Below are 17,690 nucleotides of genomic sequence, written 5' to 3' on the forward strand. Positions count from 1 at the left end.
GCAGTGAATGTAATGGTTCATCGACTGTACAGTGCTTGGTTTTTGGTTTCTTGTATTCAGGCATACAATTCCAGCATTGTATTTTTGTGATCACACAAATAGTGACAACTCCAGACCTCAGCAGTGCGCCTGTCCCAGTGTTTATAACTAATTTCTCTTTATTGATGCCCAGTTAACATTTAGGCTAAACACACAACTCTTGAATGCCTCATGAATTTTTCATGTCTGACTGAGGCAAAAGGATTGATTATAAGTTCATTTACCCTCAGTAAACTTGCAGTAACTTGAAGATAGATTGGGAGCCTCATTTCTTCTTCTCTGTTACACTTGCTGCAGTTTTGCCTCCTACGGAGTTTCTAGCTAAGCTTTATTTTGGGGAAGCTTGAAATATTTGCAGTAGCTAATTCATCTTTTTGAAGGAAGAGAATCGTAGAACTTGGTTTGATCTAGGATGAATTACTTGCTAAGATAATAAACAGAATACCTTGGATGGTAGTAGAGGTATCTGTCAGAGCTTGATCTGTGCTTAATACAATGTACCTGTGCCTGGAGAAGGGAAGTGTGAGACAGTTGGGAGAAAGTGTACCAGAGTGTATTATAGTAAAACTCTGGCTAACATTAATAGGAGAGAGAGACGAGGAGAGCGTGCACCTGGATGTGGCCAAGGCCATGCAAGATGCAGGGGAAATTTCCACAAAAATGTTTGGTGTAAGACGCTTTTTTCTGCCTTCAGAAGTCTCTTTGATTTCAGGACTTTGCTGTAACGTGTACATTGTCGACCTGCTTCGCATCATCCAATGTAGAAAAGCCTGATACAGTGAAAGATCTTTGATTCCTGTAATATTGCATCACAAGGTTATACTGAGTTGTTCATCCCCTGCACACCTATTTTAGAGCAAGTGCTTGTAAGAGTACAATAAGAAGAGTTCTGCTTCACCAGTATGACCCTTCCCCTAGATGTCTTCCTCTGTGCTAAATTGTTTAACATGACTGTGCCCAGTCTCCTGGGATTTGTCTGTGTTCGGATGCACAGTTGCAAGGAATTGACTTACTCTTCTCAAGTGCTTTAGTGAGTAACTAAGTCAATATACAAAGCACTTAGTCTTAAATAAACAAAATAAAATGACAGATTGTCAGTGTAGAGAGAATTGATGCTGTAGGTGGCACAGTAGTGGCAACTAAAATGTTCATGGATATTGTCTTGTGGACTGAATAAGAAAAAGCTGCATTCCTAAATGCAGACTTTTTATGTTATGTGTCCTATTTTATAGTAACATGAGGGGGTAGAGGTTTATTACAAGAAGACTTCATGAAAGCATTTCTAAATGAACAGGATGTTTTGGGATTCTTCTTACTACTACTGTATTGAAGAAAGTACTTTCTGTAAATATGAAATTATGTAGCATGCATGTAATTGCACAACACTCCTGCTGCCTAAGTTCAGGAAGTCAAAAGATGTTTTCATTCTTCTAACTGTAAGTAAAAACCAAAACAAACAAACAAAAAAATGCACCAAAAATAACTCCAAACCAGATTGTTGCATAGTCCTTCAGTACCAAGCCGTATTAAAAGTAATACATCTGTCAGAGCTGAAATGTGTGAATGTGGGGGTTTTTGGTTTTCTTCTTTAAGAGACCAGTTAAACCAGGATGTTGTGATTTAACCCTGGTAGACAGCTCAGCCCCACCCACTTCTTTCCCTCATCCCACTGGACGGGAGAATTGGAAGAATAAAAGTGAGAAGACTCTGGGTTGAGGTAAAGACAGTTTAACAGGTAGAAAGCCACACGTGCAAGCAAAGCAAAATAAGGAATTTACTCACTGCTTCCCACCAGCAGGCGGGTGTTTAGCTATCTCCAGGAAAGCAGGGCTCCATCATGTATAATGGTTACTTGGGAAGACAAATGCCATAACTCTGAACGTTTCCCCTTCCTCCTCCTTCCCCTTAGCTCTTAACTGCTCAGCATGATGCCATATGGTATTGCTGTGAACCCTCTTGGCCAGCTTGCTGGCGGAAGCAGAGTGAGAAACAGAGGAGACCTTGAGACTATGCAAGCCCTGTTCAGCAATAACTGAAACATCCCTGCGTTATCAACATTGTTTCCAGAACAAATATGAAACATAGTACCATACCAGCTACTTTGAAGAAAATTAACCCTGTCCTAGTCAAAACCAGTACAACCAGTTGTATTTGGATGCAGACTTGGCCTAACTTTTTTCCTGTCTTAGCTTTATTTGTAAAGTTCTAACTGGTTAGCTTATCAGTTTAGGAATACATCTTAAATGGCAGTGTGCTTCTGACAGGGCTTTAAGAAATTTCAACAAATTTCTCTTTTTAGTTTTATATATTGTGATTTTGCTGGCATATCTTCATGTGCCCTGATGTGTCTAGGGGAATGACTTCAGTGCAATCCTGCACATAATACAGAACCCTAAACCATTCCAGTTTTCCCAGATCAGTTTCTGCATGTGCATCTCTCTTTCAAAGTAAAAGTAACTTCTTACATCTGTCTACACCCTTCCCTCAAACAAAAGGCTTTTGCTTTCCTACTGTGGAATCCATAACTTTTTGGTGTTAAGAAAACATCATCAGCTCAAAAACTGTCATACTTCCTGCCTGTCCCCTTCTAAGAAGGGTTGTTTTGGGTTTTTTTTTTCAGTGTTGTTCAGTAAATAATCTCATGAAAAGTAATTAATAAGCAATAACTAAAAGAACTGGTATCAATTCCTTTTCTTCACTGAAGAAAGACACAATGACCACAGCAACACAATGGTGGTGTACCTTACTTGGGTTTGACACAGCTATAAAGTGACAGTAGAAAAGCGGCCCAGAGGTACTTCCTCAGGAAAAGAATTCTGCATGACTCTTGGCAATTCACTCTTCCTCAGCTGATTCCTTGCATCAGTAGTGTCCCAGCAATACCTGTCTTGGTAAAGCTTGCAGATGCTCTTTTAAAGAACTAGTCATAGAAGAAGGTGGGGAGATGAAGACAATCAGAGAAAGCAATGAAGCTAATTACGCACGAACAAGAGAAAAACAATTACTCAAGGTGACTATTTTTACACTCAGAAAAACAGATAACATTTAATGTTAAATCTGCCCACAACTGTGAGGTTTGATGTCTGAAAAGCCTTAAAAAAATATTCCACAAAATACAATTTAAGTAACATTTCATTGTCCAAGATGGAGGTTGTTGTATGGGTTTTGTAGGGGTCTTGTTTTGACCTTGCAGCCCTTGGACAGAGGAATGAGAAATCTTTCTTCTCTGTCAGTCTGCTGTTCCTTTGAGCAGTAATGCATGGTGCTAATTTTAGACTGTCATTTGGAACAACCAGTGAGTAAGTATATCAGCACTTACGTTTTTTCTGTTTGTTAGAATTGCATTTATATATTAGTTAATACCTGTAAACTCTTGTGGTGGTAGAATAATGCTGGCAATAATAGCACTGAAATGAATATAAATTATGGCAGGTTAAACCAAATAATCATCTTGAAATACATTGAACACAATTTCTCATTTCTGATGAAAAATGAGCAATGTATTTTTCTCCTGTAATATTTGATGCAGAGATGCTTACAGGGGTTATGGCAACAATGGATATCCTATTTAACATCTCTAAATAGTGCTTCTCATTGCAGTTAACCAAGAAGTTGTTAGCTTGATATTATTTAGAGCCTTCATAATTAAAGTATGTATGGAAATAATGTAAAAGTCCTACTGAGTGGTCTCTTCCAACTGTTGGGGTTTTTTCTTCTGTTTTATTGTTGGGGATCAAGACTAGTGCTTCTCAAGTCACAGGTATACTTGCATTTATTTTGTATGTGTACCAGGTTCAGAAACTGGTGTTGTAACAGCAATGTTCCCTCTCTACATTCTAAACCACAACTTGAGCTGTTTTTTCATTTATCCAGCTTAAAATATTTTAAAAGTTGTGAACAAATATCAGCTTTCCATTTTAACAGTAGTGATTATCTGAGTTATTTAAATTTCATCTAAATGAAATGTGAGTTACAACTGTGTTGGCCCAAACTATTTTTCCTTATTAAGAAGCTAAAACTTTTAAATCTCTAGTGGTCTGTAAACAAACTGTATATACAGTTGATCGTAATGCAGTCTTACTAGTTACATGTGTAACATACATGTTTGAACTTAGGATAGAAATGCTATGAATTTCAATATACTATTTATTTTAGCCTGTACGGTTTTCCTCCTTTCCCTCTAAAGCTGAAAGTCTAGCCTTTTTTTTTATAATTTTTGTATTTATCTTCCTCCACTGAAGAATAGAAAACTAGTATTAAAAATGTATGTGTGAAATTCAAGTGGAATACTGCCTGTCTGTTTCAGGATAGAAATGGATCACCAGCTATGTTGACGCAGGAGCTGTAGATGTGGCTTCACAGTATTTAAGATACGGTTAGCTGCAAGACCTATTTTTGTAAGTTGCGTTCGTAGAGGAGTTTGTTCCCTTTTCTTGATGCTCATTCTCTAACCACTGCCAAGGTTACTTCTGTATGAAGATGACTTTACAGCTCTTCCTACTTCTGGATAAAATAAGTATCCTGAGAGTTTGTATTTTTTTGTGAATTGCAGATTTGTCAGTTAATTCCAGTGTGATCTTAGTGAGTCCATGTTTTATGTCTTCAGCTATGTTGTGGGCAAAGCTGTAATGCTTCATGAGTAGGTACAGGAAGCAACTAGCCTAAACCTCTCCTGTTTTGTATTGTTTTTTCCAGTGGTAAATATGAAGTCTGTCAGGATATTTTCTCTTTTAGTAAAAGAGAAACTACTACACAGTTGTTTGTTATGAAAATAAATGGACTGTTTTTTGTGTAGAAAACCCTTTCCCTTCAGAAAACTCTGACTTGTGCATAGGCAGGGTGAATAAATAGTGGAAGCATGTAGTTTGGTGTGCAGGTGCTGAGGCTGGTGTAGGCAAAAGTGGTTGAATATGCATAAGGGGGACACTAATGAAGCTATTCCTAGAGCTTTACTTGGTATCTTTTCCACTCTTTGCAACTCATTGCTGGAAAGGCAAATTAATTTTTAAATTTGCATACCAGAACTTCCCCCACCAGGAACTGCTACTAGGAGCAATAAATGTTAAGGTAGGAGAAAATAAATCTAGTGGTCTTAAGAGTGCACTGTTCTACTTACGTGGAAATTTTGGCATGCATGTTAATATGTTGCTGTAACAGCATTTCCATTCTCTGACTTAGCTGTGTGTGCAGTAAAGTAGAAGTATTACCATGGGAAATGTGACTCACTCGTGTTTGGTTAAGTCCAGTTTGTCTTGTTAAACCAGTATGCTAAATTATGTTATAAAATAAGCAGGTAGGTTCACCATGGAAGTCACAATTGGCTGGTTATGGATTTTGGAAATTATTGCTTCATTGGCTAATAAACCTTTAGCTAATAAACCTTTAACTCTGCATAAATGCATATGTTCGTAAGGTTAAGTGTAAAGTTGCCTGTATGTGTGCGTAAGTTATGTCTAGAAGGGCGTAGTGCAAAAGACATGAAAACTACGGGCAAAACCGGTGGGTTAGAACTGTGAGAAGTTGGGGATTTTTTAAAAAAAAGAGGGTGTGGGAGGGAGTGAAAAAGTACTCAGTGTTTTGTGCTAGTTTAGTTTTCATGAGTAGTAACTTCTAGTTCCTCTTATACATAATGCAGATAGTGACACTACAGCATCTTCCATTGCTACGTGTAATTTAAAAGCAACTCTTCTCTCTCCCCCATCTCAATTGCAGTACTGCATTCAGACCCATAACAAGAATTTGTGAACAGTTCTTGTTTAACTGAAGTGCCAGGCAATGACTTCATAAAGTACCTGAAACTATGGCTTGTTTGATTTGAAATGAATTGCATTGACATTAAAAAAAACAGCTGTCCAACATGTGACAGTACCAGGTCCAGCTATGGAGTTGTCTTGAGGGTGGTTTGGTTTTTTTGGTGGCTGTCCGAGTGGAATGCAAAGGTTTGGGCAGCAAGTTGTTAAACTGCAGTGATGTGCTCATTCCTCACCATCTGCACCCCTGCCCTCAGGCAAAATCTGACTATTGCAATAGTCAGTTTTCCACAACTTAGTGTTTGCATGCTCTTTTTCTTGTACCTTTGTTTTCATTTGACTTCATGAGGTAGCTTTGTGGTCTAGTAGTTTGGCATTGACTACATAAAGAATACTTGATAATAGTGACAGTCTTGTCCACCCTCCTGTGAGAATTTCTACTTGCTTGCACACTTAGAGTGGCATGTGGCACATATGTTGCATGATCCCTTTCACCACAGGAGGGGGCTTACTGCAGTATATAGTTTCCTTCCTCATTTTTGGGTTTTTTTTTTCTTTCCCTTTTAAGATGGAATCATGGGCACTTGTAACTGAAAGTGGTGAGCTGAACAGCCTGAGCCATTAATACTCTTCAAACTCTTCCACCAGAAAAAAAAGGCAACAAGGGAAATCCCTATCCTGTTCCCAGACAAAATTAGAGTGCGTTTTCCAAAAAGGAAGGATAAAGTGTTGTTTGGTTTGTTCTTTTTTTTAATCTTTGTGGCCTGATACTGGGATGTCTAGAGAACACCAGAGAGGAACAGGGAGTCTTTCTTCAGTTTCTGACAGTGCTGTGACTGCTGCTTGGAAGACTGAAATTTCTGATCTGTGTTTTGAGAAGAAACCATTAGGGATTGAAATCGGCTTAAGAGAAGACAAGGATATGACGTGGTAACTTGATTGCCGTTTACATGTGTGCAGGTGTAAAAACAGAAGCCTGAGAGTGCCACTGAATAAATATATGTAGGATTTTTTTTAGTGGCTGAAACTTGAAACTAAGCAAATTTTTAAAGAAAAACTTTTTTGAGCCACAAGGGTGACAATAGATATGCATTTTCCCTCCCCTCGTCCCATCACTGAGTATTTTTAATATGCATCTTTCTAAAAGAAAATTCTGTATTTCAAACATGGGTTTTTTGAGATGAATCAGGAGTTAATAGATGGAAATCCTGTGCCTACACAGTGCAGAAACAATGCACTTCTAGTCCACTCTGGCTGTGAAAAAATTGAAAGAACTGTGCTGCTTTTCATGGAAGTAACTCTATTCTTCCATGAGTGGTTTAGGTTTTATGTGTGCTCAAAGCAAGGAGAGTCCAGTGAGAATGCCTTGGTTTTATGTGGTTTGTGAGCAGGCAAAGCCCAGCTCTTCTCAGGGACTATTTTATGAAGGGGGATTGGGGCTCGGAGGGGAGGTGCTGGATGATGGTTTCATCTGGAAGGAAGCAAGATGACAGGAGCAGCTGAGGAACAAATGGGTTCCTTAAACAGCATTGCTACTGCTCTCTTGTCAGCTGCTTCTGGAGGTCCGCTTTCCTGTTGCTTCCATGTATTTATTCACAGTAACATTCTATTATATGATTCTGTAAGGTTGGCTATCCCTTAAAGTCTAGCCCATCTCTACTTTTGGTTTTCCTAGAGGATTTCTTTAAGGAGAAAACATATTTAAGTTGTACAATAGAAAAGAGGGCCTTCCTTTAAAGTGGAAGCAGTGCTCAGGACCACAGTGCTAAGCTAATGATATACCAGGAAAAAGCTTTGTTGTAAAATATCATGGGCATGGCAGCTACTTCATCTGCTAATGCGTGTACTTGTTCTATGGTAAATACATATGATAATACATCACAGTGACTGCAGTTCCGTGATTGCTGCCGAGTAGGCTTTTAGCCAGTTTCGTCCTGGTGGAAAACAGCTTGATTTTTAGATGGCCGTTCTATACTCACACAGTTTTTTAAATATATCTATTCAGAGGCTGTTCTCCAAAGAACTTGAATTTAGGGTAATGTCTGACTGTAATTTAGTGTAATGCCTAAGGCATGGTCTCTGTGCAGGTAACTAAGGCAACATGAAACTGGAGAGGTGTGTTCATTCCTGTGGGCTATTCAGCTGAGTCACCATGACTTCTTGTATTTTCTGCCATTTCTCTGTGCTGTCTTTTCAACCGCTCTTCAAGAGTGCAATACTTTTCATTTTAGCTTTGCCTTTCCTGGACTTCCCTTGACCTGGTCAGACTTATTTTCTCTACTTACTTCTTCAGCACAGCTTCTGTCTGCAAGAGTAGATTTCAAGGGGTGTTTCTTACAGTTGGAGGTCTTAATTTTTCATGGTACAATTACCTAGATCTTAGGTACTCAACTTAGTTTTAGCATTTAAACATCATGTTTGTTTTGGCTTTTGTCCCTCAGGAGTAGAATGGATCTGTTTGTCCATCAGGAGTATCCATTAATATGCGGGAGGGGTCTGCCAGAAGCAACGTACTTGGTGAAGAGGTCAATAAAAGATTTTTATCCAGGGCAGAGAGACACCTCATTGACTTACCTTAGCTTTACTGTCTATAATTCTGGATTCTCTGGAAAATAGTAAAGGTGTGATTTCTTCCTATGTAACTCATTATATTCATTTGGTGAAGATACTGATATTCCACCCCAAAGCTATTTTCCTATCGTGGTGGAATTTTTCCTCATTCAAGTATTATTAGATCTCTATAAAAATACTAGACTTCTTCTCCCCCAGCCCCCCACTGTTAATGATCTGTTTCTGTAGCAAGTTTGAATCTGCCCTTAATGGAAGACTCTTAAAATATTTAGTAACGTGTTCCCTCTGTCCCCCAAATAGCTTTTTTTCTCGTAGATCAGTAGGAGAGAGCAAGTCTGTAGTAGTCTGCAAAAAGGAAAATCAGCTGCCTTTAAGGAGCTTATCCTTGAATTTAATCTCAGTGTACTGGTTTGTTTTTACCTGGCAGAGCAAAGTTGCATTATTTCATTTGAAGGCTGATTAGTTTCTTAATTATGTATGGCGTGGCATTTGTTAGTGTGTTTGCATTGGAGATTGCTTGCATACTTGGATATTAGGTGTGCTGTATCAAGTCATGTTGGACTAAATAACAGTAGCTTCTTGTAAGGACTTTTTTTTGGTGCTGATTAGAGGGAGATCAAAGGGTTATCAATTTCAGTTATGGAAAACTAAAGGTGAGAGAACATGCAATTTAATCACTTACAAAATACTTGCTGGCTTAATTAGTGCTCATTCAACCCAAGCTAAGCCACATGAATGGCTTCTTGTTTGGAATCTGTCAGCTGCCGAGATCCATGGAACTGCTGACTGGAGCTGAGGCTACCCATTTAGTAAATGCTGTGTCTTTACTTGGTCCTCCACAGTGCTGTGGGACCTTGAGGTTCCTGAACCTTCTTCACATCTACTACCACTTAGATATGTCCACAGTGTGCATGGGCATAAATGAATGTTTGAAGAAAGATAGGTTGGACTGGATGATCAACCTAGTAGATTCTGCAATTCTGTGGAAGGAGACCTGGAAATGCTATGAGAGGTGTTGTCTATATAAACATTCCTAATTCATCTCTTAACCTCTTCCCCAGTGCTTCAGAAAGAAATGTAGACCCTTTGGTTGAAAGGAGCTGAGTGGGAATAATGTATCCCACCCTTTTGGTAGCATACGGTGATATGGGCAAGAGCTCTACCCCAGAGCTTTCTTGAACACCTCAGAAGTAAAATTTTCTGATTTGAATAGTGCTTCCATATATATAGATAGAGATAAGGCATCTTAGAGGGCAATTTAAGTAATCCGTTTCCCCTTGCTACAGAATTCAGAATCGGCAATTGTGGGTAACTTTGATCGCTCTTGTCATTCTTTAATAGCATATCCATTATTATTATTATTGCCTCCCCCTTGTTTTGCAGGAGATTTTAGGGTTTCTTTGCCACCTACCTGTGTACCAGGTTTCACATGAAGTGCAGTTCATGAAGAGGAAAACTTTGCTCGGCCTTCTAGCAGTCATCCCACTTCTCATCTTTCACTTCACAGTGATCAGCACAAACATATATTGCAGAAGTAAAGGCAAATGAATGTTATGCAAACTGTTCTTCTCTAGGTGCTCTAAGCCATGTTAGGAGCAAGCGATGCTTTTCTGGGTAGTTGGACTCCAGTGTATCTGATTTAATTTAGCACGCCATCAGTCAGTTTATTATCTTTGCATGGTTATTTCTCTTTGCAGAAACTCTTAACTGGTGAACATCATAGGAAGAGCAGGCTGGTATAAACTACCAGCAACTTCTTTGTAATTACTGAGAGTAGCTCTGTCCACAAATTAGGTAGACCTCAATGATGTTGCTCTGTTAGGGAGTGGTGTTTGTTCTTGCATCAGTTTCATCTTCAAAAAAAGAAAATATCCCCCAAACTATCAGTATAGAAGCTGTCCACATAACGTCCCTCACTCCATCAATCCTAAGAGACCCACTGACTCTCATGAGTCTTCTCAATGACAATTTCCTGTCAGCTTGGGGACTTAATATCCAGATCCTTGGGATTCTGTACCTAAAGAACAGGTGTTACATAATATCAATAGTATTTTCAAGTCTTAAAAGTTTGATAGCCTCTGTGAAGTCTGTCAGATCACTTCATTGTAGGAAAAACTAAAGCAAGAGCTCTTATTCCAGAATAGTATCTCAAAGTTGAAATGAGAGGATTTTTAGTGGAGAAGAATTGAATGTGGAGTAGCTGTACCTTTTTTGTGTAACAAACAAATTTATTCAACATTTTTCAGAGAATAATTTGGCTTTTAATGGAAGTTTTAAATTTTCTGTACTGGCATATGTTTGAAGATTCAGGTGAATGTTATAGTCCAATAGAAATGAATTTGTATTTGGTATCCCTTTTTTGATATGCTGTTTTATGGTTTAAAACATGCACTGGCTTCTGTAGTTTTGGGACTTCCTTTTACAAAACTCAGGTTTTCTCTCTACTGAACATGATGAGCTTTGTAGGCTTTGTTTTGCTTTCCTTCCCCTTCTCCTCTTCCTCCTGGACTTTGGGTATATGGGTTTTGATTTGTGTGTGGTTTTTCTTTCTGTGAGCTATTTCTGTGAGCTAGTCTGCAGTAAGCCTGGAGTAGACTGCACTTTAGTCAATGCTTTTTCAAAGTGTAGTGTTAAAATCAAGGATCTGAGCAGCATGCTAAGCTATTAATCCAACTTAATGACAGATGAACTTGACAAATTGATGTAGTAGCTAGAGACATGTCTGCTCTACATTCTTGCACTGAGGTTTCCACCTCCACAACAGCATCAGCAGGAGGGTGTGTGTGATTACTTTCGTCAGAAGCTTATGCTGAGGGTAGGTCTACAGGGATGTGCCAGACTGTTCTTTGCCAGATGTTTGTTTCCTTCCCTCATCTTCACTGTGAGTGAGTTAAGCTCTGACAGGGAAGCTGAGCAGGTTGCTGCCCCTAACTGTCACAAGAAGAGTGATGGTGTGGGTGGGCAATTTATGATTTGCTTTTAGTAAAGCCACTGATCTGAGTTTGATAAAATAAGTATTTGGAAAAATGTAATCCTTGACTTCTGAGTTGGTTTTGAATGTGGTAATTAGTCCATGGCTTTATGTAATTAATAGTTCACATGCACCGTATTTATGGTGTTGGTATAAAATAATTACCATGAGTAAGAGCTTTTCCTAACACTGTTGGAAGAAATAGTTTAATTTCCCTGAGGAGATGTAACACACTTCTTAATATGCATTGATGTCACATTGCAGGAAAGCTGATAAGTTCTTCCAGGTTTTTACTGTATTTAAGACTTGCGTGGCTGGCGATATAAGATTTGGCAGATGTTCCTAGATCGAACGAGTGCTGAATGCAAACCCATGTTCTATCAGCAGGAAGTCAGACTTCAGGAAGTATGTGGTCTTTGCTCATTTCTTCAGCAGTCTCTTCTTTATTTTTGTCTTTATACAATGTAGGCAAACAATGACAATGATCCTTGGTCCAGCTGGAATGTTGGGAAGTCTGGGAACTGGGATAACGGAAATGCTGTTGACAGCTGGGCAGCGAAACCTGAAAGTGCAGCTAGCCAGAGAAACAGTGCTTCAAATAACTGGGAGGCGGCAGCAGCATTTGGTCATCCACAGGCATATCAAGGACCAGGTGCAGTAATAATGCTCTTATTTTGTAATAAATTAGAGTAGATGGACAGTAGAGGTAAGAATTGCTTGATCTTTCGTAGCAATGGAACAGTGGCTTATATTAAAAACAAAACCAAACCAGTTTCCTAGTAGAACATTGCCAAGTGGGTAAACTGAACACTAGAATAATAGGCTTTTAAAATAAGATAAAACCCAGACCTACAGTAGCAGACACCTCAAACTCTCAAACTTGTATGGAAACATGGCAAGCCAAAGTCTTGTGCATACATGATCTATTCTCAGACAGCTTGATTAACTAGAGCTTTTAAACACTTTTGAATTTGTGCCCTGAGGCCTTTGGAGAAGTAATTTCTTAAATCCTTAGTTTTAGGAAATGGCTAGCCTTTCAGAAGGCTTCTCTACGTTTTTGTAGTAAAAGCCTAAATTATGAGGAGAACTTATAACTGGGGAATGCTAACCTGGAGTCAGTGAATATGGAATTCATCTATTGAATTCATTTGAGCACGACAGCATCTCTTCTTTCTTTTTATTTTTTTTTTTTTTCCCTCACCCTCAGTGGATTTCTAGTGTAGTGTTTTGCAAGTTGTATTGGTGGGGCACTAGTTGTAATTGTGGAGGAATCATAAAACAGAAGGCTGAACTAGATCTTAATATATTCACCTTGTTGGTTATTTGCGTATGTGTGCTGAGGTAGCTGCTTCTGCTTTTGAAGATTAAATATTTAACTTTCTCCTTTCCCTACCCCCCTGCCCTCTCCTATACTTCAGCAGCTGCTGATGATGATGAGTGGGATGATGACTGGGATGACCCAAAATCAACTTCACCATCTTATCTTGGCTACAAGGAGACTGAGGCTTCGGAGGCTGGGGGAGTCCAGCGTGGAAACTCTCGTGCAGCCGCTATGAAGTTACCACTTAACAAGTAATGGAAAATGGAAGGGAAAATATGTATATATTTAAGAGAATTGGAACTTGACAAGATGTTTAAATGTGTGACCATTCATCCTCCTATGGAAATATTACAGTTTTGAGGTAGAAGAGGAGATGAATTTGTAGTTTGGCGTTTTCCCTGTGTGATCAGATACCACAGATCAATGTAAGCCTGGAAGCTGTGTAATTTTGGGAAGTGTTACACAGGCAAATGACGCTTCTATGAAATCTAAACTTCTGGTCCTACTGGTCTTTAAGATTTAACTGTCTTTAACACTATGTGTGTGCTAGGTGATTGATGGCTTGTCCATAGAGTGAAACTGATCAGAGCTGCTGCCCCAGAGTTTGTGAGTAATTTGAGTTGCTAGGAATAGGGAAGAATTCTCCTCTCCTGTGTTTATGCATTACCCAGTTTGATTCTTGAGCCACAAAAAGCTTAGTTTAGAAATAAAAATCTTCCAGTATCATGAAGCGGTGTCAGGGTTGTGCTAGCATTATCGCATGTTGCAACTTAGTTTGTTTACTCTAAACTATTGTTATTCTGAGAAGCTACTGTTTCATAATCTTTAAGTGGATGAAAGCAGAGTGGAAAAGTATTATAGCATAATGGTCTCTTCGAGTATGTAACTAAAATCAACTGGCTGTGCATGGCTAGTCATTATTTTATTCATCAGTGGACGTTTTGTCCGGTTCTGCAACAGTACATTGGCATACTGCAAAACCATTTAGTGTAACCAGTATAAAGATACCTTGTTTAAGAGCATTATTTGTCCATGAAGTCCTACCTCATCTTTGTGCAAGCAGGTAATAGCTTGGCAGTACTACTTGGCAGGGCTAAGTATCTTCCTAATTAGAAGGAGGACTGCCATTTGCTTTTTATATAATGTTTTATGCAGACTTTAAGGGCATTATGGTAGTTTTTAGCTATAATTGGTGGATAATTTATTTAATGTAACTCATGTTTAAAAGCACTTGATAAATCTGCAGTTTATTATTCTTTCAGTGATTGAATCCTCGTGATCTGAAACAGCAGGGTGGTATGCATGAGGGTCTCTGTGCCTTTCCAGAGTGGGTGTACTGCAGGGGAGTGGCAGATGTTATTTTGTGGCCTTCTGTTATGTTCTGATGGGCTGCAGGGCGAGGGTAACTACTTTGGCTTGAAGAAGGAGCCTGTATTACATAAATAAAAAGTGGATGTCAGCCCCTAAAGCTCTCTTGCTTTTTCAGGGCAAATTGTTGGTTGTTAAAGTAATCCATATAAATTCTTTTCTATACTTGAGAAATACTAAGGGTTTTTTTTTTCCTACAGTGGCAGGTATTTCTGCATATGTCAAATGAAGGAAAAAACAGAATAAATGTATCCTTTTGTTTTATGTTAGATTTCCTGGATTTGCAAAACCTGGAATGGAACAGTATCTGTTGGCAAAGCAGCTAGCAAAACCCAAAGAGAAAATTCCCATAATTGTAAGCTGGGGTTGTGTGTGTAGTTTTTGTGTGGGGGTGGTGTGTTTTGCTTTAGGGCTGGGATTTTTCGTTTTGGGTTTGTTATGGATTGTTGCATTTGGGGGTTTCAGAAGCTTTTTTTAGTCCTCCCCACCCCTTCTTTTTTCCCCAGTTTAACTTTCAGCCTCAGGGTTGCTGTATGTATTTGGGTCAGATGAAACTGATACTGAACGTATAATTAGAACTGTAACTGAAAAAAAAAACCCACCAAAAAACAAACCCATCATGTACCATGTCCACAACAATTTCGAAATATTTATAACATTTTATCACTGAGGACTTCTTCAGTGTCAAATCTTAAATCCTTCTTTCTTCCAGGTGTGCTGATGTAATTGTTATTTTCAGTACTTTTTTTTTCCTCATGCTGAATCTGTGTTACTTGTGATCATGAAAATAAGCCTTTTTGGGAGGAAAAGTGAATGCATTACACTGTCTTTTGGTTATCTAATTAGTTAGTTATCTAATAAACAGCAGCTACATTCATAAAGGATTGCAGTATTCAGTCATGATGGTCAGGTCAACTTATCTATAAAACCCACTCTTCTGTATATATGCTGTTCTAATGAAATGTAGTGCAAGCAGTAAACCTTAAAATTCACCACTCCTTTGCTATTTGGGAAAAAAAAGTGAAATAAAGAAGATGAATGCAACTGTAGTCAATCATCTCTCATTGCAAGAAACCCTTCAGTTTTATGGCTATCAGTCTCTCACTTCTCACTTGAGAGTTTCCACTGATTAGAGAGAAAGTATTTGTCTCCTTGTTTGCAGGTGTTACAACATGATATATTTAAAAATACTTGCAATTTCTTACAGATTGGTGATTATGGCCCAATGTGGGTTTATCCTACCTCTACATTTGACTGTGTGGTGGCAGATCCCAAAAAAGGTTCCAAAATGTATGGTCTCAAGAGCTACATTGAATATCAGCTGACCTGCACTGTAAGTGTGTCTGAAATAGGATCTTCTGTCTTGCAAATATGGGTCATTTGTACATATAAGTAATGCATTTAGTGTGACTCGGTCACAGGGTTATAATAGTAAGTCATAGTTGTCACCATTTTTATTTTTTTCCCCAAAGAGTTACTTTGTTCTGTTATTTCAAGTTCTTCTTTAGTTACAGCTTCACAGCTCTAAATCATAAATCTTACTTACATTCCATGTATTTACTGTTCTGGTCGCACTTGTTTCATGTCACTATCTGTAAATGCCTGTCACAAGTTCAGAGTTATGTTTCTCTTGCAGAACACTAATCGGTCTGTCAACCACAGATACAAGCACTTTGACTGGTTGTATGAGCGTCTCCTGGTTAAATTTGGATTAGCCATTCCAATCCCTTCTCTTCCAGACAAGCAAGTAACAGGTAATTGTTCCCAGTTGTGAATTCATGGGATGGGAAATGAGGAGATCACCTTTTTTATAAGGCTCAGTTATTTCTTACTGTTTGTTTCTCCCGTTGTTTTTAAAGAAGGTATCAAAAAGACCCCAACCTTTCACCATTCAAAGTTTATGATAAGTTGTAATGGTCTACTAATAATAAAATGTCAGTGCTAAGAGCATAATTTCAGAACTCAGGTTTAATTATCTAGTCCAGTGATTTAAAAACAGAAATAATTAAAACCAACCAAACAAGAAAAATCCCTAGTTGCTACAGAAGAGAATATTTATTATTGGAGAGAAGAGATAAATACTTACATTCCATATTTGCTGGTTGTCTGGAGAAATAGTTTTTTGAGGGCTTTTTTTGTGGATGGTGGTGTTTGGTAAGGTTTTAGACTTGGGGGGTGTTTTTTACACTTGATTGTGTTACGTTGTAGGAGCTCCTGGAACAAAGCTCCTGTGAGTAAAAAAAACACTGACAAACTGGGTTTTTTGACTGACAAGTAAAATGTTGCAGCTGTTTCTCCTGTTTCTTGATTTCACACTTGATTTAAAAAGCGTCTTTCATTTGTATAACATTCTGCTCTGGTTGGATGTCAGTTCAGCTTGACTAAACTCTCTGAAGCTTATGGAAATCTTCTGTTCTGACTTCAAGAAAAGTGTGATTGGATCTTTTAAATGTTCATGAGTTCAGTCATTGCTATTGAATATATCAATAATTGTGCATTTTCAGTAGTCTCTGCCTTCCTTGCCACACAACAGTATGCCCACATGCATATGAAGAAAAGAATGGACACCTGTATAAGAGGAAAATGCCTTACTTTTGCCTGTTTCCACTTGTGTGTTTTCTGGCAAGATTTTTATACTGCCTTTAAGACAACCAGTCTAAAACAAACTTACAAAAGCGGGCACTTTGCCAACCACATGGCTGCGTGCATCACTGAAATGCCACAGCTCTGCTGTGTCTGAAGAAAGCTAAGCAATAATGTAGTTGCTGGGATAAATGCCAAAGGAATTGAAAAGTGAGGAAGGGACTTCCTTGCCTTAGCCTTATGTTTAGAATTCGCCAGTATTTTTATTTAAACACTGCATGTGGACTAAAAGGAAACCAGAAGACCTGATGGGGTCTCTAGAATTCGTCTTAACTGTATCTTAAAATTTTGACTGAAGTTTGGTACTACAGTAGAACCTTGCCTGTGGATTTCTGTCTTCTGGAGTCTGTGTGAGAGAATAGCTTGCCTCATGGCCAAAATAAAAAAAGCATGCCTCTTTTTTTCTGTAATGAGAACTAGAAAAAGATGGTGCTTATCTGCATTGTGTTAAAGAAGCTACTTCTCTAGCCAGCTGTCAGAAAGAATTTTTGTCCATTGATCTTGGCAAAGCATGACTCTACATATAAACTGACTTTGCTCAAGATCATGCTCTTACTGGTGATGATATGCCTAATGACCAGCACATAACTTCCAAATGTTACTGTTCCTTTGTGTTCCTTGTAGGAATGCTGTCGAGATTTCAGTATGGGGTAAAGATGGGAACAGGTATTAGTGAAGGTTATATAATGTCTCTTCTGTAGTAGTTGATTTTTTTTGAGGGGAGGTGGGAGGGTTACATTTTTTTCTTCCCTAAGTAATTTGTGGTAAATGCACCCATAACCAAACTCCATTTTCACTGGTTGTGCTCTTTACCTGCTAGTCTTGATAGTTTCCATCTTTGCAATTAATAAAAAACCCCAACACCCACCTAAATGCCCACATAAAATACTCAGCCTTGTGGAGTTGCTGCCATAGTAACTATACAGTAGAGTTATATTGAAAGAGTACATGTATTCAAGGTTTGTAATTTGCACTGAAATTAGCAGAGTGGGGTGCTGGAGGAATCTTCTCATTCCTTTCAAATACA

The 17,690-nt window shown here is 38.5% G+C and overlaps 1 protein-coding gene across 2 annotated transcripts in view; it reads left to right on the forward strand.

Moving 5' to 3' along the window:
* SNX9 (sorting nexin 9) overlaps nucleotides 1-17,690 on the forward strand; it is a 60,759-nt gene that overhangs the window by 24,341 nt on the left and 18,728 nt on the right. The window contains exons 5-9 of one of the 2 annotated variants that reach the window (XM_065680631.1): nucleotides 11,800-11,983; nucleotides 12,750-12,903; nucleotides 14,291-14,375; nucleotides 15,228-15,353; nucleotides 15,657-15,774. In XM_065680631.1, the coding sequence (XP_065536703.1) occupies nucleotides 11,800-11,983; nucleotides 12,750-12,903; nucleotides 14,291-14,375; nucleotides 15,228-15,353; nucleotides 15,657-15,774 (667 nt within the window). The remainder of the gene's footprint in view (nucleotides 1-11,799; nucleotides 11,984-12,749; nucleotides 12,904-14,290; nucleotides 14,376-15,227; nucleotides 15,354-15,656; nucleotides 15,775-17,690) is intronic. The other variant, XM_065680632.1, reaches the window with a different exon arrangement.

This window comes from Lathamus discolor, chromosome 5, assembly GCF_037157495.1.
Source record: "Lathamus discolor isolate bLatDis1 chromosome 5, bLatDis1.hap1, whole genome shotgun sequence".
NCBI lineage: Eukaryota > Metazoa > Chordata > Aves > Psittaciformes > Psittacidae > Lathamus > Lathamus discolor.